This window comes from Dermacentor andersoni, chromosome 11, assembly GCF_023375885.2.
Source record: "Dermacentor andersoni chromosome 11, qqDerAnde1_hic_scaffold, whole genome shotgun sequence".
Lineage (NCBI taxonomy): Eukaryota > Metazoa > Arthropoda > Arachnida > Ixodida > Ixodidae > Dermacentor > Dermacentor andersoni.
Genome location: NC_092824.1, coordinates 8,420,869 through 8,442,393, shown reverse-complemented (window position 1 = coordinate 8,442,393; position 21,525 = coordinate 8,420,869). Strand labels below are relative to the sequence as shown.

The following is a 21,525-nucleotide window of genomic DNA, read 5'->3' as shown; positions in this document are numbered from 1 at the left end:
TGCCTGAATTAACTCTACCTTAATTAACTGTGCCTTCATTAGCTTTCCCGTTGTTAACACCAAAGGCTGCAGGTTTGAGTGTCTTAATTATCTTAATCTTAATTGTGTCTTAATTAACTTCGCTCTAATCAACACCAAAGGTCGTGGGTTCGAGTACCTTAATTAATAATGTGCAAGTGTCAATATCTTGCATCTGTGCCCCAACAATGGTAAAACCGTACAACTGTTGGACATGTTAATAGGTGTGCTTGGAAAGCATTCTAGTACAGTTAAGCCTCAATATAGTGACGTCAGTAAAATCGGCAATTCGCTTCATTAGATTGAAATTCCGTTCTATTGAAATTCAACCTATTATGTAAATAAGTACAGTCACCGATTGATTTTTCTTACACGGAAAAGGGCTGCAGAGTTTTCAAATTGTCAAGCAATCGAAAAAAGCAGATTTGAATAAGAAAACAATTCATTCATAAATTCATAAATTTATATATTTGGGAATTGGCAACGAATGCTACGGTTTCATGCCAAGTATGTCGATGATATCTTTTTGGCAGCATGAATTAAGTGAAGCCAGCCACGCTTTCATGTGCACTCTGCTCCTGCAGCTGATAGCGTCACCTGCACTAGGAAGACACTGTCAGGAAAAGCGCCAACAGAAGGGAGCGAATGCTCCGTCTCCCTCTCGCTCTAACGGGTCACCGAAACTCGAGATTACGCAACCTCCAATACTAAATGCATGGTAAGAGAGTTTACAAGGTGCCACACCGTCTCGACACGCCGACTCTTTGCATATGCGGCATATTACCTCTAAAGCATGGTGCACGGCTGCGTATGCGATCAGCCACGCTTACAGCCATGTGACGCACTCCGCCCCCTCGCGCGCGCGCTTGATCACGTTATTGCGAGCTAGCTCCCCTTTCCCTTTCCTCGCATGGGAAGGCACAGCACTCACGAAGCCACCTTCTTTCTTGTCTCACCCTCGTACACTTTCACTCGCACCTAAAGCACACAGTGCGCGCGGTGTTATAGGATCTTATTGCACTTGGACTTTAACGGAACATGATGCAGCTCCACTTCGGTGGTCGCTCTTGTTGCGCGATTTGAGAGGTGCGCTTGAAAAACAGCCGCTGGTAATTCAATCATTCGACCATGTGCATTCGTGGACGTTTCTATTTATTATTTCGGCATTACTTAGCGGTGGCGGTGAAATGTTGTTATATTTAAATGGCACATAAACATACTTCGTTATATTGAGGTTCTAAATATATGGTGTTTTATGGACAAGAGGTTATGAAAAGTTAAGTACTTTGTTATATATTGAGAATTTCGTTATACTGAAGTTCGTTATGTCGAGGTTTAACTGTACAAGCAGACAAGAGTAAGGGGAGACAGGTTGTCTATGTCTCCATGTTCTTTCATTCCTACGCCAGCGCCTACACCAGTGGGTTTCGATGAGTCACAAACTGAAACCTGCTCTGGAAGAAAGCACTCCATGCTGTTACTCAAGCTTCCTTGTACACAAAGTGAAGATACACCCATCTGCATGTTGATGTACAACCTTAGCTCATACAGTGAAACTCCGTGGTATGTGGGACTGGAGCGTAAGGAGGACAATGACACAGACCTGGGCGAGTTCACACTTGGTGCCGTCACAGCCAGCCAGCACAAGCTGGCAAGGAGGTCTACTGCCACCTAGTTAGACTGCTGCTGCCACTACATGGATGTGTACTCGCTGTTGATTCTGCTACTTGGTCTTGGGTTTATGCAGTGCTTTCTAGCTTTGTAGCAGAGATGGTATCGGTTGATCTCTTAGCCTGGTGGCTGATGTACTGGTGCAAGCAAACAAGAACAAGAGGAAGAGGTGATGTCTACCTCACCCTCTTATTCTTGTCTGCTTGTGATAAAATGCATTCTGAATGGTAAAAGTACTTTACTTGAAAAATTCTTGCACTTATAACGCTGCATCTATTTCAGCACGTAAAACTGTGTGACAGACACTGTAGGTAATGGCCACGTGTTCTGTTACTAGGTGTATATTAGAATACTAGATTGTGTGACAGCAAAATTAGAATTTACTCTTTAAATTTTGATGGGCAAAACATGCATGCAATGCTGTCCAGTTTTTATTAAAGAAATAAAATGGTTCTACTCTTATGGAGTCTTGTTCACTGAAAGACAGGTTGGCTGTATTTAGTTATTTATTTCAAGTACCTGCAGCACCCGAAGGCATTACTGCAGAGGGGAATACACAGAGTTACATAAGCTCGATAAAATACAGAATTGATCAACCAAAAACAACACAGCAATAGAAAAGTTCACGCCGCTATAAATTCAACAGAAATGCTCTGAATGATGCTTTAGTGCGACAATCAGCAATTTCCTGCGGTAGCTGATTCCACTGTGATATTGTGTGTGCCTGACAAAGGCTGATGAAGTCCAAGGTATTAAAGAAGCCTGTCTGGTTGGGATGAAACATATTAAAAGGTAAAAAATCCATGCTATGGCGATCAAACTTTCTGACTTGACGGCGACTTTAATGAACAGACTTTTCGTTAAATACTTGAATAGCATAGCATGCATTTTTCACCCTTTAATATGTTTCACTGAGACCAGATAAACTTAGAACTCCTGGACTTTGTGGAAATTTATTTTTGGCTGCTAGTGACAATGCATGCAGTGCCATCTGATGATGGGTGCAAGCAGCAGGCCTGGCTTGCACCACAGCTTTTTCTGTCTTTACACGCAGGTGCGTGCAAGAAACAGCTAATTCTTTAAACGCTGTAATACCAACAGATGCTGTGGGTGTAATGTCTGTTGTGAAATGCATTTGTCTTCCTTCCATGGAAACTGCTAGTGCTGAAAATCAGGCATGACAGTACAGGGGCCAGGCTGTGGAAAACAGTGATGACAGTGCAACACACTTCAAAAATTAAAGCAGTTTAAATCAGGCTGTAGTAACAAAGGGAAGTGCAGGAAGAACACAAATGTAATTCATGCTTTCCTGTGATAAGATATTAGGCCCACAAGTTCTTTTGCGCTGCTGCCCTGTTAGGCGTCATTTTTTCCCTCTTATGTTCTACGTCTTTTCTGCCTATCTAGCGACAAGTAAAAGACAAGTTTTATGTTGTGTCACAAGTTGTACTTGTGAAACTTCATTGCTCTTTTTCTTGACTTCTTACATTAAGTATGCTACACTTTCCATGTCCCAAAAAAGGTGTTGAATGTGCAAATCTTGCTAGCTTTTTAGTTGTGCTAGCCACAGTACCCTCAGCTTTCAGCACATCCTGTGTGCATTTCAAATGGGTATGTCTGTAAAACCATAATGTCGTGCCATGCAATATTTACTTGCTATATTGCTCTATATGCCTGTAACACTTCCAAATCAACCAAATGTTCTGCCTAATGTTCTGCCTGTCTAAAAAAAGAAAACCAAGTGAAGGTCCAGAGAACACCTTCCATAGGATGTGTCGCCTAGAATGAAGAGTTCAGCCGGAACACTAGCCTGGAGTGCTAATGTTACGTTCACGGAGTCGACCAACATTTCGTCTGGGAACTGCAGAGCTACCTGGAAATGAAAAAAAAAAAAGCAACATTAATGAAAAGGTTAACTACACTATTAGTACAAAAGAAAATAGCAGCTCTACCAGACCACACTTTTTCGAACATCAAGGTGATTGTTTTTTTTGGGCATGGTTTCTAGAACTTCAAATGCATCAGGTGGGACGCTTAGGAAGAATGCATCCGTGGCGACTATGTTGCTGTTTTTATCTAATGTTTCTATCTGCTATCAATTAAGCACTCGTGACACACATACTACACAGGTCCACGTCGCAGAGGCTGGAGGCTTTTGCTTGGGAAGCAACCACAATCGCCTGACGTGTTTTGTCATCCACCTACCAAGAGCCTAGTTGCGCAATACCTGACAGACAGACATGGCCAACAGACATGTCCAAGGTGGCGCACAAGCCAGTTACCCAGCAATTTGAGAAAAGAGTCATCCACAAGACACTGGCCGCTGACATATTCGAAGATCTTAACAGTGCTACATGATGTTTCATCATGAAATCTGCTCCAAGAAATGAGGAGGCACGTAGATGCAAGAGTCAAAGGGATATGAAGCGAGGGTGGCTCTTGAAGTGCAACGGGCTGGAAATTGAGCTGGATGGAATATTTAGGCAAGAAGAGGCAAATGCAGCAAATTGTGCATGCACAAAATAGCCACAAATGATGACCAACTACTGCAGTTGCTGGCATCAGTGGGGCGCAATGATACCAGCAAGTTGTGGTACATTAAAACATTCTTCGACTGCAAGGCAACAGCCTGCAATTTTTGCAATGAAAACACATGAGAAAAGGCAAGGGACATTGTGAACCTTCTTAATTCACACATACAATTCCCACACACGCACATACTATGACAGTGAGTCTTGGTAAGGTTGACTGTTAAGCTAGTTGCTAGTATATCGTGAATGCTGTGCTGAGCGCCAAAATTGCATGAAAAGAAGAGGCGAGACGGACAGGAGGAGCGTCTGTGCTGTGTGCTTAAACTCTCTTTTTGCAATTTTTCCAGTTAGCACAACGTTCACGACAGCGAGCCATTTGACCTACCATATTTCCCGGTGTACGAGTCACATTTTTTTTCTGAAGTTTTCATCGGTGCGTTTTATATAACGGTGTGACTTGCACACTTTTTTTTTTTTTTTCAGAATACACTACCGTGAAAATCAGATTGAATGCTATGGCCACGCAAAGCATGCTACAGGTTGTGTGCACACTATGGAGGTACTGGATTCTTCTCGTGATCACGTTGCCAAGTGCCATGCAAGAAGGGCGGAGAAGCAACGCAAGCGGTCGCAGGGCAACCGCAAGTCGACAGACTCCGAAGTCGCCACATCTGCAGATCAGTTTCAAGATACGGCACGCACCACTGCGCAGGCTATGCAGTTGCCACCAGAATACAAGCCACCCCCCCTCACTCCCAGCGCTGCAGTCCCACTTTCCTCCCTTGTGTGCAATTCAGCTCACCATCGCACAATTTCACTCGCACTTACAGCATACGGCTTGTGGAGACTATGTTATCACCTTTGGACTTTGTAAGGAACATTGCAAGATGGAACTCACAAGAGCCCTGGGACCACCGGTCCAAAGGAGAGCTAGTGGGAGGTGATGTGACTGGTGATGCGATCATGCCATCTCCTGATGGGATTACAGACGGCAAATAGTCTGGATGAAATCCTGGCAGGGCTTGTGAAATGCCCTAGAGAAAGAGCTCGAGGACATCTTACACAGATTTTCACCTATACAGCAGCAACAGTGGTAGGCAGCTTTGGATTTGACGGCATGGAGCCTGTCACTGTTGGCGAAGGCCTGAAAAAAAGGATGCCCTTTCTCTCTCCAGCTATAGAAGCTGTATAAGTAAAGTGATGCTTGAGCATGCCTTTATTGTATCTGGCTTTGTTTTCTTGGCAAACTTTCATTGTGGTGGATTGCCACATGCCCGGATGTTGCAGGGGCTTGTCTTTGCAGATGATCTGGTGTTCCTGGCACAAAACATGGAGCAACTGCAAAACCTGGTCCGGCTATCTGCTAACTACCTGGCCTTGCGGAGCCTGACCTTTAATGTAAAAAAGTTTGCAGTTCTCCATTTCTCAGGGCTTATGGACAAGCATGACCTGCTGCTAACGAGAGGCAAGGCCACACCGCAAACTGTGTAATACTGCTACTTTGGAGCGATCCCTGCAGGAGTGTGTTACGGGGCCCGCAGGGTGAAGCTGAAGCAATAGTCACATCAACCGAGTGATGCCCTATGGAGATGATGTCTATGGGGCATCAAATGGTATGTGATGGGGTGTGCACTATGGAAAGTGGTACAGATCTCGAGCTTGACTTTTGTGAATGCCATTACGCGCCTACAGTGAGTACTCATTCTTGACTGGAACGCAGCCAACAGGAGGTGGGCAGTACAGCAGGCAGTGAACGTGACATCGGATGGTCATCATTAGAGGCCTGGGAGGCCTGCAGCAACATATTGTTCGAGGCCTGCCTTCGTTGCCTGGATGACTCGTGATAGGCCAGGGGCACAGTGATCCAACACTGTCTAACTGCTGTGAGGCAAATTTGGCTTCTTCGGCAAAGAAACCGACAGTACCATTGAATGCCCTAAAACTCAGTCGGTGCGGAGACGTGTGTGCGAGGTGGAAAGGGCACAGTCGTGACTATGTGTAAAACAAACATCCACACAGGAGACACATATAGTGCACAAGACCGCCATTGCCAGGGATAGCCTATACGATAACAGAAAAGGTGATGCACTGCACCTCAAGGGGTGCGCAGGAGCAAAGTGTAAGTTCACCTACTGCTGCCATTTTCATTCTGCTCCTCAAGTTGAAGCCATATGTTACAGCTGTGCAGGCCAGATATGAGACTGCTGATCACACTACACTTGAATGCCTCTTTCTCCCCAACCAACAAAAGACACTACTCGGCTGTGCATTGGAGGGGGAGGAAAATGATGTCGAAACGTCAACCACAAATGCTTGCCTCCGACTCTTGTGGACGACCATGCTGCACTGAACAGGGACATGGCAACACATCAGCGCAAGCGGATGCACAATGCGCTATTAAAGATAAGTTTCTGTACCTTTTTTCCATGGCTAGGTTACAGAATCTTTGGCCACATGCCGCATCGACATTAACACAACTCACCATCGCGGGTGGTGGAGAACGCGAAAGAGTTGAGTGACCACGCACTGAAAGTGATATCAACGAAAGGAACCATCTGAGTTGAGAATGCTGACATCATGCTATGCTGTCATAGGATTGGCATTATACAAGTCAAATAAAGAACCAGTTGCTTAGTTATAATTTTTATCTATTGTAACGTGTTAGCGTCACTGCAGTTCGAATAAAACGTTATACACCCGCCACGCTATCTCGAGGTCACGGCTTTGAGCCTGGCATTGCAGTGGCACTCCAATGGAGGCGAAATAATGCATAAACGCTCGTGTACTATAACGGCACGTTAAAGAACCCCAGGTGGTCACAATTAATCCCGAGTCCCCCATGACGGCATGCCTCATAATTAGACTGTTATTGTTACTTTGGCATGTAAAACCTCAAAACGTATTCCTTTTTTTTTAGATGTTATACCCCTGTCAAGCGGGCAAGTTAAGTGCACTTACGGGGAGTGCACTTCGGTACCTTGAGTCACACTTTAGGCAGCGCGCTTCTTAACGGGAAAACTGAGTGCACTCGCAGTAAAAGCAAAATAGTGACAGACAAAGAGCGCGTTTTTAAAGATGTAAATTAACAAGAGAAAGCTGCTAAAAAGCGATTGTTTTAAGAAGAATTATATATAAAAACAAACTTCATCTATTTGTCTCAACAAAAAACGAAGAAGTTTTTATTATAAGTGTGTTGCAAGTCAATGCTGGCCAAGACGAATGCCTAGCCAATCCAAAACAACATGGCGGTGTGCGGCAGTTGATCCTGCTCATAATCCTGCTAGAACAGAATATGAGCGAGTATATATGAGCAAAGACGGCAAGTTCGATATTTAGCTACACTGCAAAACGCCACGCACACGGTTCAAAGCACGACCGGCGTGGTCAGCACGCTTTCACACCAAAATAAACACGAACTGAATGAGCATGGCGGCACCGCAATGCCGCATCATTCTGGCGCCGTTAGTTGCGTACATGATAAATTCGTTTCTTTATTGAGCTGTTTCGCTTCTCGCTAAACACAAATTATATTGTTAAAAGCTGCTCAATAACTGAAATGAACATTTGTGTCCTTTTTCTATGCATTACATTTTGCGTCGTTGAAAGCGTTGGTGGCGAGGCTAGGCACTCCTTCAAACCGTTGGCAGCGAGGCTACGCACTCGGCCAGCAAAGTGCGTTCCGTGAACCTACTCCGACTTGAGTGCACTCATATGAGAGTACACTCCGCTGCGACGTTAAGATTTGGGAAAGTGCACTTAAAAACCGAGTGCACTCGCCGTAAGTGCACTTAACTTGCCCGCTTGACAGGGGTATTACATGACAATGTGAAGTACACCACGAGTATGCTGAGCCTAGCTAGTACAAAACTGAAAGTGCTTCTGACCACAAAACAGCAAGCGATGATGCATGGTCGTGCAATCTGCCCACCGGATGGATGAATGGATGTTATTAGCGTCCCCTTTGGAACGGGGAGGTTGGTTGCACCACCAAGCTCTTGATATTATGCTGCCTAATGTCCTACCTAGGTTAAAAAAGAAAAAAAGAAGAAGAAAAGAAACCCTATGAACCCCCACAACCAAATTTTATGATCCCCTATTGCGAACTTTGCTTTTGTACGTCGGCATTTTTTGTCGTTTCCCTACTTTTCTTCCACCAATCTTCCAATCGCCTCTTACTAATTTCTATTGCAGACATGTTTACTTTTCCACTGCTGTCACTGAACCCAAGGGCTTCAAGAAGGCCAGTGGCGCCTAAATTGACCACTGGGCAGTCTGTCTTCACATTCTAATAAAAATGCTCTATCGTTTCCCTAGCTTTACCGCAGCAAGCACATGCTTATTCTTCCTTCTTATATCTCACTTTACAGGTCCGTGTTCTAAGGCGTTCCGATCTCACACCGAAAAGTAATGAGCTTCCCTTTGAGTTATCATAAATTGTTTCTTTCCTGATTTCATTTTTTCCTCTTAAGTAGTTACTCATGGCAGGTTTCTTTTCCATTGCCACCACCCATGAGATTATTTCGGCCTCTCTGACCTTCCGCTTGACGTTCTTTGTTGCTGTGTTGCCCACCTTACAGGCCGCAGACTTGCTGGTAAGCTTCCTAGTTCTTTTCCTTCACTGTGAGGAGGAGAAATAAACTCTATTTGTGCACAGCAGATTTAAGACCTAGGCCTCTCTACCTAGATGACAGCCTCCAGCCCTTGGGTCCTGGCGGCATCTTCGGCCTGCTGGATTGCCTTGAGTTGGTCTTCCGGTGCACAGCTGAGCAACGCGGTCTCCCACTGCTCTCTGGTCTTAATTATTTTATTCTGTATGGGTGTACGAGGACAAGCCCAAACCATATGTTGTAGGCTCGCCCTTTCTTGACAGAATCTACATCTATCCGTGGAAAGGTCCGGGTAGTGGCGGTGGTAGGCCACCGGGTTCGGATATGTATCTGTTTGTAAGAGGCGCCATGCCGTCACTTGCCGTCTACTCAGTGAGGAGTGTGCCGGGGGGAAATGGGCCCTTCCTAATTTATAGTGTTTGGTGATCTCGTTAAAGCTGGTCATCCGGTCTCTTTCCATTCCCAGTATTTGTTGCGTGTTACCTGCTTGGCCCGTCAGTTCTCGAGCCAGGTTGTGCGCTATTTCATTCCCGGGAAGGGAGGAGTGTGTGGGTGCCCATATAATGCGAATGTCGCGATCTTCACGAAAGTTGTGTAAAATTCCAACTGCTTCCAGCGAGATTCTTCTTTTTGCATAGTTCTTGATGGCTGTCTTGCAGTTGCTTACTATGATGTTAGCTTCCGTGGAGGCTATTGCCAGTGCTAAGGCAGCCTTCTCCGCCACCTCCACCTACCGTTTTTACCGTGCCACTAAATCTGCAGTCACCATCTAGACTCGTAACTTACAACTATCGACATACTCTGTCTATTTGCGTACTTCGCCGTGTCCACCTAGACCACGTCCTTGGCACTACGGAATCTTTTGTGGAGAGCTCTCGCTCTTGCATTTATTCCATCTTGGTGAAACTCCGAGTGCATGTTTCTGGGGATTGGGGGTATTGATAAATGTTCCCTTATTTTCCTTGGGATGTCTCTCCGCACTCCGTGCTGTGCTTCGTAGGTTATTCCGATGTCATCTAAAATGTGTCTCCCCGTCAAACTCTGTGTAAGCCTTTCATACTGCGCTACCCTCTGGGCCTCAATAAGTTCGTCTAGTAGGTTGTTCAGGCCGAGCGCCAAGAATTCCTTGTTTGACGTATTTGCAGGAAGTTCCAAGGCTTGCTTATACGCCCTCCTAATAATGCATTCTATCTTGGCTTTCTCCGTAGCGTAGAGCTTGAGGTAAGGGACCACATAGACAATATGACTGATTACAAATGTTTCTATTAATCAGATGAGATTGTGCTTTTTCATGCCATAGTGCCTGTTGGATATCCGCTTTATTAGTCTGATTGTTTGTTGAACACTATTGTCAAGTAGTCTAATGGTTTCTCCGTTATGGCCATTTTCGGAGATGCGGAGTCCCAGTATTCTCCGGCTCTCCACTATCGGTATTGTGGTGCCTTCTACTGTGACCACAATGCCTGGCCTTTCCTTAATGCTTTTTCGACCCCGGCATGTGGGTCTACAGAGCAGAAGTTCCGATTTTTGCAAGGAGCAAATACTATATTACTATAGTAATGTAGAGCACGTGCCTTCTAGCAAAAACCGATATGCATAGGATCTAAATCCTCAAAATGTCACAAAGTAATTCTCACCAACCATTTAAAAGTAATCAATGCCGCACAGACTTAAGGTATGACATGTTTTCACACGTGTTCAGCTACGCGGCCCCCCTCTCACTTTCCTACCAACACACACACAGTAGAACCACTAATAGCTATTAGTCTTGCCACTTACAGGCTACTATTTAAAAAGGCTATAAAGACTTCAAGAGAAGCTGAAGAGCTTTCCAGAAAAAATGAGTGATGAGCTGTACGTAATGGTTTTCAACCCTCCGAATTCGAATATCACATCGAAATTGAGCGAAAGAAAGTGCAAACAGTTTTTATTTCGACGTAAAGTGCAGCAGCAGACTCGGGCAGCTCGCGCGCCTTGTTTCCGTCTGTGATTGGTCGGGAGCCTCGTGACGTCAACATTGGTGTTCGTCCGGACCGCCCGCTGCCGCCACACATGAAGCACGGTGCAAGGTGGTTTGGCGCTGTGGTTTGGTGAGACGGTAATGGTGAATTTCGAGAGCTTGCGTTTCTCTGAGGAGTTCGGCGCTGCTCCCTACATGTATACGTAGCAGGCCTCTCCAAGAAGCAAAAGATGCTGGTAGCAAGCAGTACTTTTGACGCGAACGAAAGCGAAGTGTTAGCATCTCCTCGTGTTAGAAATGTTCTTTGGTGAGTACGTTTTTTGCAAAGCTGTATTCAGCGATTCAGTGAGTTTGTTTCTGGGCAAACAGCTGTACTGTTATGTTCCTGCATGCCTCCTCGTGGAACATAAGGAGGGATGCGATCGTCGGCATTTGTGCTCTGCCCCAAAGCTGTCGCCAATCCACACAGACGGTTTACATGCGGGAAAAGTTTTCCGGCTCTTGTAGCACGTGTAGTGGCCTTCATCAGCGTGCCATCCGCACGCTACTCGTAACCGGAGCCGCAAAGGCGGCGAATTCCGTCGGCTACGTGAGACAGCTGGTTTCTCTCTGTGCGCGAGGGGGAGCGCAGCGTCTTGGCGTGCGCCGGCTTCCAAACACATGAAAACTTTAAACCTGCACTGCATTATGGTAGCTGCATGTTGGCTGTTTGACAACACACGTGCGAATACAAAATTAACGGCGGTTTGCAACGAAACCTGCGTCAAGGGCGGGAGATGAACATGTACCTTCCGTTCAGCGTGCTAACATGAAGGACCTAGCAATAAATCAAAATCCAGGTTTGGACGAGTTCGTGTATTCATAAGGTCTTCGTAGACAAGTTACCATCCGTCCGCTCGATCCTGTCCCGCCATTGTGCATTCGTTGCCCCGACCTTTTCGCGCTGCGTTTAGAAAGCCTGCTAGCAGAAAGTCGTACTCTCACTCATTCACGCATTATTGATAAACTATCGTAGTAATCGTCGTCACGGAAGTGGTTAGAGCACAGCACTGTTGTTCTTGAGCGCTTGAAATTCTTTCGATTCACAACAGCCTCCCACTTAGCTGCAAGCTTCTTGTCTTGCGGGGAGTAATGGAACATCATCGCGGCCGCTGGTGTTCGTGAAACCGGAGGCTGCACAGAACGCCGGCATGGTCGGCACACCACTTCAATTGATGTTGCGCATGTCAACTACCACTCTACATGCACACAAACAAAGGAATGCAGGCTCGAGCGAGGCAGACTATTACGGCACGCACGCAGAAAGAAGCGTGGTCAGGCACGGTCGCGGAGACTGCGAAGGAGCGGAACACCAGTGCTGACGTCACTACGCCGCGGTTGCCGGTCTCCGCTCGCATCGTCAGCACAGAACACCTATACATGTCGTCAGCAGCAGCGCGCGGCGCTCGACGGGGGGCGGAGCGACAGCGCAACTTTAACCGGCGATTGCGTCGTTCCTAAGTAAAAAATCCCGCCCAAACTTTTACGTGCATGGTTTATAAGGTTCCCGCATCCGTATATGAGCGTCTTATTGAATTCGACAGACTCTTCAGCCTCCCTATAATGTCCCACCCGGTTGCCCGTGTTGAAGCACGTGGCGCGAAAGGACGCTCCGACTATCCTGCAAAACCAAATGTACACGAAACACAACCGCGCACACAAAAAAAGATAATATAAGAAAAAAAAAAGAAAACTACCCAATTATTATTTAGGGCTAAAAAAATTCAACAATTTAAAAACAGAAGCGAGCTCAAAGCATGCACAAAAATTTAATTAGTCGCGGCCACGGAGCCCTTTGCTCAAGCTCAAGCCACCCACTGCAAGTGTGAGAAGCAGCGCCTTCTACAGTAAAGGCACGTTCACACCGAAGGCGGAGCGGACAAGCGGCCAAGCGGATCCGGCCAAGCGGCCGCGGATTTTCCGCTTTGCGGAAAATACGCGGCCGCTTGGCCGGATCGCGCCCGGACCGATTTTTTCCGCGCGGACAAGTTGGCCGCTTTGGCCGCAGCCAATCAGAGCCCGACGCTGAGGAAGCGCTGGTGAACGAATGTAAACAAATGCGTTTCTCTGGGCTTTTCGCTTATGTTCTTGAAAAGCGTAAAAAAGGCAAGTTGGGCCAGTTGGTTGGGATTCATAGTAAGGTTTGTTACAGCGCAACACAAGACAAGGACAAAAGAAGGTATAAAACGACGACACGGCGCCGTGTCGTCGCTTTATACTTTTTTTTGGCCCTTGTCTTGTGTTGTCGCTTTTCAATATTTGTAACAGCGCTACGCAAGGGGCGAGTAAAATGCCAACGATCTCGTCTTCTTCGTCTGAGCTCATCATTTTGCAGAAGTAGATAGCGGACGGGAGCGCGCCAACCCACGACGAAAAAAATATCGAAAGTGCGCGTACAAACAGAAAGTGCCGCGAGATGGCGGCACGTCCCTGACATTGCTAAAGAAATTGCGAGATGCCCCGCCTTCCGTGCGACGCGGGACGCCAGGCAAGCTTGTCCGGTCTGAACAGGCGTACGCGCTCACCGCCTCGCCGCGTTGAAAATCCGCTTGGCCGCTTAGACGCGCCGCTTTCGGTGTGAATGTGCCTTAACGCTTAAGCGCCTGGTTTAAGAGACATAATGTCGCAATGAACGGGAAGGAACAAACTGCATCTCCACCGCTTTTAACACACGATACCCTACGTATACTCTGTTGCGAAACACTTGACGAGAGGCAAGGTCCTACCTTCTTGAAGCGATTTTCACAGATCCAGGCAATAGCGCGCTTGACTTCGTACTTGAACTCGAGTTCCGAGCAGCCTACCGTAGGTTTGACATCGTCAGCCGACACGTCGGCGGTGCGATCAATCGCAGCTTGATCACTGCTGCTGAATGCTGATGCCATGGCAACAACGCATCAATTTGATAACTTACTGAACTTTCACAGTGATTCAAGGCTCGAACCTAAGCTGCCCTGTGCCACATTTTCAGAGGACGTTGTAAACCACGTTGTAAACAAAAACACATGGAGGAAGACACATGTTTGAGGGGTTGCCAGAACGTTCATTAAACGTCGCCACTAGCGTTGTCACCACTAAAAATAAAGGGCCAAAATAAAAGCCAGCTACAGCTTAAACTACTAAAAGTTTACAAAACAACATAACAAGTTAAAAAAATTATACGCAGCCAAATGTTTGATGATGTCGACAAACATAGAGTTTCGAAATAAATACCCAAAAGGGAAATGATGGCAAATGTAGGTTTCGAATTGACTTCAATCTTTAGACTAATGGCGTTTGCTTGCGGCGCAGTAAACGAAGCTGAACTCAAATATTATCGCGTAAAATTTTATTTTATTTTTAAGTGTGTTATATAATGTACAACATGCTACATAAACTTTGTATCATAGAGTTTCCTTCAAAAATGTAGGAAACTCTATGCTTTGTATGACATTGAGATGGAAGCACGGTTTACTATGGTTTATCACCTAGACACACCAGGGTATGCATTATTGAGCGATTCTGTTCACGATTTAACTCCAAAGAGTAATTATTTATTTATTTTTGCAACAACAATAACAACCGTCATGTACTTATACAAAGATACTCATCAAGTATTTATGGAAATAAAAATGTTGTATTGTAAGAAAGTGTTGCGCCCTTGAGCGGAATCCTACAAGTGTCGTCTGCTACGACGCCTGCTCGCTGCAAACGCGAGACTTTTCTCGCAGACGACAGGCACTTCCGAACTCTCTCGCTCTTTCGAAATGCTGCGTCGGCTGTCACGGTTGCTGAACATCTTCAAGTACTTTTAAGCACATCTGCTGCAGTGCGACTAGGACGCTATTGACCTCCTACGAGTATGCTTCATCGTATACTTTATATTGACGTACCGCTTCCGAAGCGTTATGGCGTGGCTTTGCACTTACCCATTTTGCGACACTAGACTACAACCAGGAAGCAGCAACCTTTCCTACCACAAGTAAGTTTGTGTTCTCAAAGACCTAAAACACGCATTTCAATGAGCAAATAAACGAGCAATGCATCACATGGCGCCACGGCATCACTTGGCGCCACCATCGCGCCTTCTCAAAAGTCCCTAAACAATCCTGTCCCTAGGCACCTAGGATCAGGCCACGTGAGGGATTTTTGTTGTCGCGTCCGCGGCAAGAGGAACGCGCGTATTTAATGTGCCGGCGTGCCATGTGGCCCATGCGGTTTTCTTTGGCCAGTGGTTTTCAAATATTGGCAAGTGTGTAGCTGGTGTACATGCACAACGCTAAAACTGCTCGAGTGCAGCTCAAAAGGTGGGTATTCGGCGATGGATCTCGAAAAAATCCCTCATCGCTTCGTGGACAGCATTAGCTTTAGCGTGTTCAGCACCGAAGAACTGCTGCGACAAGGCGTGCTCGAAGTCACTTGCTCCGAAACTTTTGACATCGTCGGACACCCGACCAAAGGTGGCCTCCACGATGCCCTGCTCGGTAAGACGGACTTGCAGTATGCGCTGCAATGCGACCGGCTTCTTTAACTGACCTGTTTTGGAATGGACACTTTCGTCTGCGTTTTCGTGGCCCGCTCGTGTTTTGCCTCTTGTGGGTTATCTCACATTTTCTTGTTTGTGCATTTCTTTCGTAGCCATGCTGCCATCTTGCACGCTTGATACGCATCCTTGCTGCGGATGCCTGTCGGGTATATATAATCAAAGTTTTCATGGTTACGTTCGATTTCCGCATGGATCACAGCACCATGACTGCATCAGGACTGCCGAAAGAGTTGCGGCGGGCCTGCAGCACGCAGGCGTACCAGGGGAAGGGGGGGGAGAGGGGAAAGGGGTTCGCACCGTACACGGGAAGCCCCTTCCCGAGATTTCTGTTATGCGGCCTGCCCAGCCTTTCCTTTCCCCACTTACGCTCCCCGACCCCGGTCAAGTGCGTGACCCCCCATCCACTTCGAAGGACAACAAAAAAGAAAAATTCTGGCTATGCCACGGGTCGCATGCGCTTTTGAATTGAGCGCTAGAGTGCAGGCCCTGTCGACTGACGACTTCAGGATCCAATGTTTGGTGATTAACACTATGGGTCTTGTATTTCACCATCGCTGCTTTTGCCTCAGATATCTGTAAAATGTGTGAGACTGGGAACTCTCTTACTGTGCAACATGCTGTTCCAAATGTGCTGGGCAGATGTGTGGGTGTACAGTGGACAGAAAAACTTTGCATGTGCCATAACAAACAATAACGTTACAGGCTCTGTATTGCTTCTACTTTTTGTGCTTCTGTGCTCAGTATGATGAATGAAACATGGAGGATCACAAAAAGAAAATTACCATTTATTTTGAAACTAGGCAGTGGTGCACAGATTCTCCCCATTATCCTCTTATGGAAATGAAATACAGCAACATGTGCATCATCATCAGCCTATCTCCACCAGGACGAAGGCCTCTCCCTGAAATCTCCAATTACCCCTGTCCTGTGCCAACCGATTTCAACTAGCACCTGCGAATTTCCTAATTTCATTGCACCACTTAGTCTTCTGCCGTCTACTGCAATTCTTTTGGTATCCATTCTGTAACCCTAACGGTCCAACGGTTATTTAACCTGTGCTATACATGACCTGCCCAGCGCCATTTTTTTTTCTCTTGATGTCAGTTAGAATATCGGCTATACCCACTTGCTCTCTGATCCAAACTGAAGGCTATGCCTAGCATTCTTCGTTCCATCGCTCTTTTTGCGGTCTTTAAACTTGTTCTCAAGCTTCTTTGTCAGTCTCCAAGTCACTGCCCCATATGTGAGCACCGGTAAAATGCACTGATTGTACACCTCCCTTTTCAATGATAATGGTAACATATGCATACACTACTGTAAATTACGATCATCCTTTTCATGTGTCGTTTCGCGTACTTTCTCATTGTACTAGACAATTATCATTTGGTAACTTAGATATACCTCCTACTAGTAATGTCTGCTACAATTCTTTAATATTTAAATCTGGAACGCTCTTCCTTTTATAACAAAAATGTCACCTGATTTTGCTGACGCATTACAACAATTCGTGGAACAGTTGACAAATCTCTGACGTAATCAAATATTTATCAAGTGTGCAACTCATTTGCATATTTTTGTAGATTATGTTTATCCTTTTTTTCTTCTGAAATATGTACTTTTGTATAATGTAGTTTAGATTGTATGTTACATTTGATTAAAATTTATTGGTTTTATGTTCGACCTCATATTTCAACAACATTGTATGCTTTTGTTGATGAACCTGTTGATTTGATTTTTATTTATATTATTTAACAATGTCCTTACAGGCCTCGTATGAGGCATTGGGTAAGGCGGCCGTTACAATAAGGTTAAAATAGTATATAGAGCATATAAAAAACATAATAGACATACATTAATTGACAGTGGAAAAATGTATACATTTCTTATACAAGTATTAAAAGCATTGTACAAAATAACAAGGTCTGGAATGTACATGTTAGAAAAAGACAAATGATACAGTTCCTTTAATGAAAAATAATGTTGCCACTTCAGTACAAATACTAAACAATACTAAAAAATACAAGAATAATAAGCGAAAATAGCTCATAAACAAGAGAGCACATAATTGGAAAAAAAAAAAAAAAAACAAGCATCGTGCACTTTATTGAAGTTACGCGGTGAAATATGAACCGACGAGCTGGTGGAATTTATCGGGATTAGGTTCGGAGACGATGAAATCAGGAAGAGCGTTCCACAATCGAATGGCACGAGGAAGCGCCGACCAGTTGAATGCATGTGTGTTCCCGTAGATGCATGTGAAGCTGAGGTGATTATGTAATCTGCGAGATGTGAAAGGTGCGACTTCAAGCCGTAAAGAAGATTTCCTATCCGCATGAACATACTTGTGAAATAATGATATGAGTGCAAAATCGCGTCGAGTACTTAGTGGCTGAAGTGAAATATCAAGTTTTATTTGTGAGATGCTTGAATTGTAGGTGTAGTTACGCGAGATAAACCTGGTTGTAGGTGTTGAATTGTAGGTGTAGTTACGCGAGATAAACCTGATTGTATATTTGATTTTCTTCAAATTTGTTTACCATGTTCGAATAGCCATTGTAATAAAACAAATTCTTTTTTTTTGGACCCAAGCTAGCCTAGTGCTAAGGATCCACACAGTGTGGGCAAATTTTATGTTGCAAAAGAAGAAAATAGTCAATCAAAAAATGAAAGAAAAGAAAGAAAAAGAAAGTGGTGATTTGAAGTATTCAACAATCTTCTGAGCAAGGAATGTCTCTGGCTGGTACTAATGTTTCGACAAGGAAACAATTGCTTTCCTTGGCATTGTTTATAAAGCATGCTCTCCCCCTCTTCTACTTGTGAAGAGGATGAGGCAACTAGGTGAGCTAGTAGGTGCATGTATTAATCTGCTTAAGACAATTTCTTTAAAGGCACCATAAGCCATCTCTGACTTTCTGAACACATTTTAAATAAACACGCATTGCGTGCAGAATATCATGACAACCGTTTCTATTGAGAATGGTAATGTTATGCACCACCACAGTGAAGCTGTTATTTTAAGCACCAAGCTTGCACTTCTGTTTTGTCCCTCCTTGCCATGTCGTGTTGCGAGCAAGGTCTTGTGCATGGCATCAGGGTAGAAGCTGTTGCTTGGTTAGTCGACGACCACACCAAAGGTACAAGAGTTGGCTGCACGTTCTGAGAAGGGAGGGGAGCTCGCCCATTGTGCGGTATTGATCCTTCCTCGACGCTTACATTCAGTTGGCGTTGCGTGGAGGGCAACTACAGAGGGAGGAGCGTTTCTTCATGGGCGTTGATGGCGACTTGTAGCTTTCACAGTGAGAGAGTGCGATGAGGAAAAGACAGCACCAGTGCGGAGGGCACTGAAGGTGACTGAGGTAGTATGGTTGTTATCAAGTGCCTGTAGCTTTGCTGCTACAGCATAATTTCCAACAATTATTGCACCTGTTTTTTAATCATAGACTCGTGCGCAGCTGCCACTATATAACAAAATTTTTAGCTTGTAATGGCTTAAGGGTTCTCTATGCTGACTGAGATGCTTTCCTGTGGCCTGAAGAGGCCTGTCTAACCATCTTGTGCACTGGCGTCCCCGTTTTCTCTTGACCTTCGGCGAGCATTAAATTGTGTTCATTTGAACAGGCAGCCTTCATGACATGGGCAAGCTAAAAAGCTTTATCATCATGACTTTTGGGCTGGAAGAATATTCAGGTTTAATCTCATTTGTGACCAAATGATTGGTTTGTTTGGCAGACCTTGGAATTCTCCAAAACTATGCCAGTACTTAAGCTTGAAGGAATCAAGTTTCTTTTTCATGTTTCGACAAGGTCCGTACGTTCTTATAGGTGCTGGCATACAGTATGTATACACATACATACATACATACATAAGTATACATTGAGTTGGTACAGATATAAATCTTCAGTAACGCTGATTTTAATGTTTACATTGTTGCATTTTACAATGTGTATGTTTGTTATGGCGTCCTGAGTGTTTCACATCTTTCTCATAGTAATTATTTGTTTTTTTTTTTTTCTTTTCACGATTTCTTGGACTGTAGTACTTATGTACATGTCTTCCCTTGCGATGATCTCACGTGAGATTGGCAGTATTGTGAAATAATGCATCAACTAGTACCACTCTATGAAAAATAAGAGCATTAACCAGCAGCTTTTCTTTATTTTTTTGCAAACAATTTTATGTTTCATACCCGTTAAAAATCCTCCTATTGCTCTCTTTCTGAGTACCATTCTCTGAATTTCTTTAGCATTAATGGCACATTTACTTATGCTGGATTCTAGAAAGCAGTGTTCTACAGAACCGATGATATTGTTTAATCTGTTTGCCCTGTTCTTCACTGTTGTCATTACTTTAGTTTTGTTTATGTTTAGGAAAAGATCAGCATTTGACTTTCTTTTTTGACTTTAAAAATGAGTGTTTTACCCACCTTGGTGGCTTAGCGGCTATGGTGTGGTGCTGCTAAGCACGAGGTCGCGGGATCGAATACCGGCTGTGGCGACTGCATTTCGATTAGGGATAAATGCAAAAATGCCCATGTACCATGCATTGGGGGCACATTAAAAATCCCCTGGTGGTAAAAATTAATCCGGAATTCGCCACTGCGGTGTGCCTCATAATCATATCGAGGTTTTGGCATGTAAAACTCCAGAATTCAATTCGGAATGATTATTTTTAAGTCCTTCATACAGTGCTGGCTGAAGCAAAAAAGTTCCATTGTCACTGCTCTTATGTGTGCTGCTGTTTTGTTCTTCCAGGGCCTAGTGACCGTGATGAAGTCTGTGCCACCTGTGGCCTTGGCTTCACGCACTGCCCAGGCCACATTGGGTACATCAGGCTACCCTTGCTTGTGTTCAATCCCGTGTTCCTTAGGACTCTCTATCAGGTAAGGCTTACATCTGTGAAGTTGTGCTGATCGGTTGGTTCCCAACTTGTGATATCGACATATTTGCGCAGCACAAGAGACGAAAACTGAAGGCAGAACACAACACAGGCGCTGACTTTAACTGATCTTTATTTGCAAAATCGCCAGAACAATATAAATGAGCAAAAGTAATCAAAAAACAACTTTCGCATTAAGTCACACTTGAACCCCTATTGCATCACAGCTAGATACTTGATTTCGTTTTTTTTGTGAGGGCAATAGACAGCACTGATGGGAAGATCGCCCAGCCGCTGTATCTTCGCATAGTGATAGTCTTCGGATAGTGGATACTCTTTGGATAGTGAATTCTGGTGGTTATTGTTAAAATGTCAATTTTGGCCACCTGGAAGTCTTCAACATTCACCAAAAGCATGGCCCCCTGGTGTTCTTGCATTGTACCCCTTTTGGAATGCAGGGAATCACACTGGGAGCCCTGTGGCCGAATACCACGGCAACCGGGCCACCATAGAGGATCTAATTGCTATGAACCCTACACTTTGAAGGCAATACTGGGGAAGCTACACAAGTAGCATGTTCATATAAGTCACGCTCTGCAATCTGCCATGCTTTATACGGAGTAACTACTTTACGTGCAGCCCAGACCACTTATAATAGAACCTCTTGTAGTGCAGGACCGGATATAATGCAGTGTTTTTTGTATACCGGCTAAAAATCCCACAGGCAAGAGATCCAGCGGGTGCACTTCTCAACACTCTGCACCAGCAGCAGAGGGGAGGCAGCGAGATCAATGTGGAGCAAACTGTAACAAGGACATTGAAAGCATATTTAGCACCAGCAAACAAGGACGGAAGGGAGATGACACCACAACGCGCTAACTTCAACAACTTTATTTTGTGCAACTTCGTTCTTGAGGCAAAACCGACTGTGTGTTCTTCCAGCAGACAAGGAGGGTGGCTTTGTAGTCCTTAAGGAAGGGGATTTTAATAAGAAAGCCTGCTCTGCGATTGCCTCTGCGTTCGACCAGTGTCGAAATGTATCTTAGAAAAATTAGGCTAGAAACAAAGTGTCTTTGCTAGAAGGTACACCTTGGTCAATTGGTTCGTGAAATTGACAGTGCGAAGTCGGGTTGCCTTTGAATCATGTTTAGTGCAAAGGCGCACAAACCCGAATGTCCATTAAGGGTAATAGTTTCAGAAGCCGGCTCATGGCAAAAAAAGTTTGCTCTTTTCTTGCAGGAAAAACTCAGAATTCTTAATATTGACAACCTATTTTTGGTTAAAAGCTCTGAAGAAATA

At 44.8% G+C, this 21,525-nt stretch overlaps 2 protein-coding genes across 2 annotated transcripts in view; one reads left to right on the top strand and one right to left on the bottom strand.

The window, feature by feature from the left end:
• Dph2 (Diphthamide biosynthesis 2) overlaps positions 1–13,860 on the bottom strand; it is a 79,054-nt gene extending 65,194 nt beyond the window's left edge. The window contains exons 1-2 of the mRNA XM_050167859.3: positions 13,553–13,860; positions 3,450–3,562 (exon numbers count right to left, since the gene is read on the bottom strand). Of these exons, the coding sequence (XP_050023816.2) occupies positions 3,450–3,562; positions 13,553–13,711 (272 nt within the window). The 5' untranslated portion in view covers positions 13,712–13,860. The remainder of the gene's footprint in view (positions 1–3,449; positions 3,563–13,552) is intronic.
• Positions 13,861–14,970: 1,110 nt separating this feature from the next.
• Positions 14,971–21,525, top strand: part of Polr1A (RNA polymerase I subunit RpI1) — a 329,206-nt gene continuing 322,651 nt past the window's right edge. The window contains exons 1-2 of the mRNA XM_050167857.3: positions 14,971–15,289; positions 20,103–20,230. Coding sequence (XP_050023814.2) covers positions 15,127–15,289; positions 20,103–20,230 — 291 coding nt within the window. The 5' untranslated portion in view covers positions 14,971–15,126. The remainder of the gene's footprint in view (positions 15,290–20,102; positions 20,231–21,525) is intronic.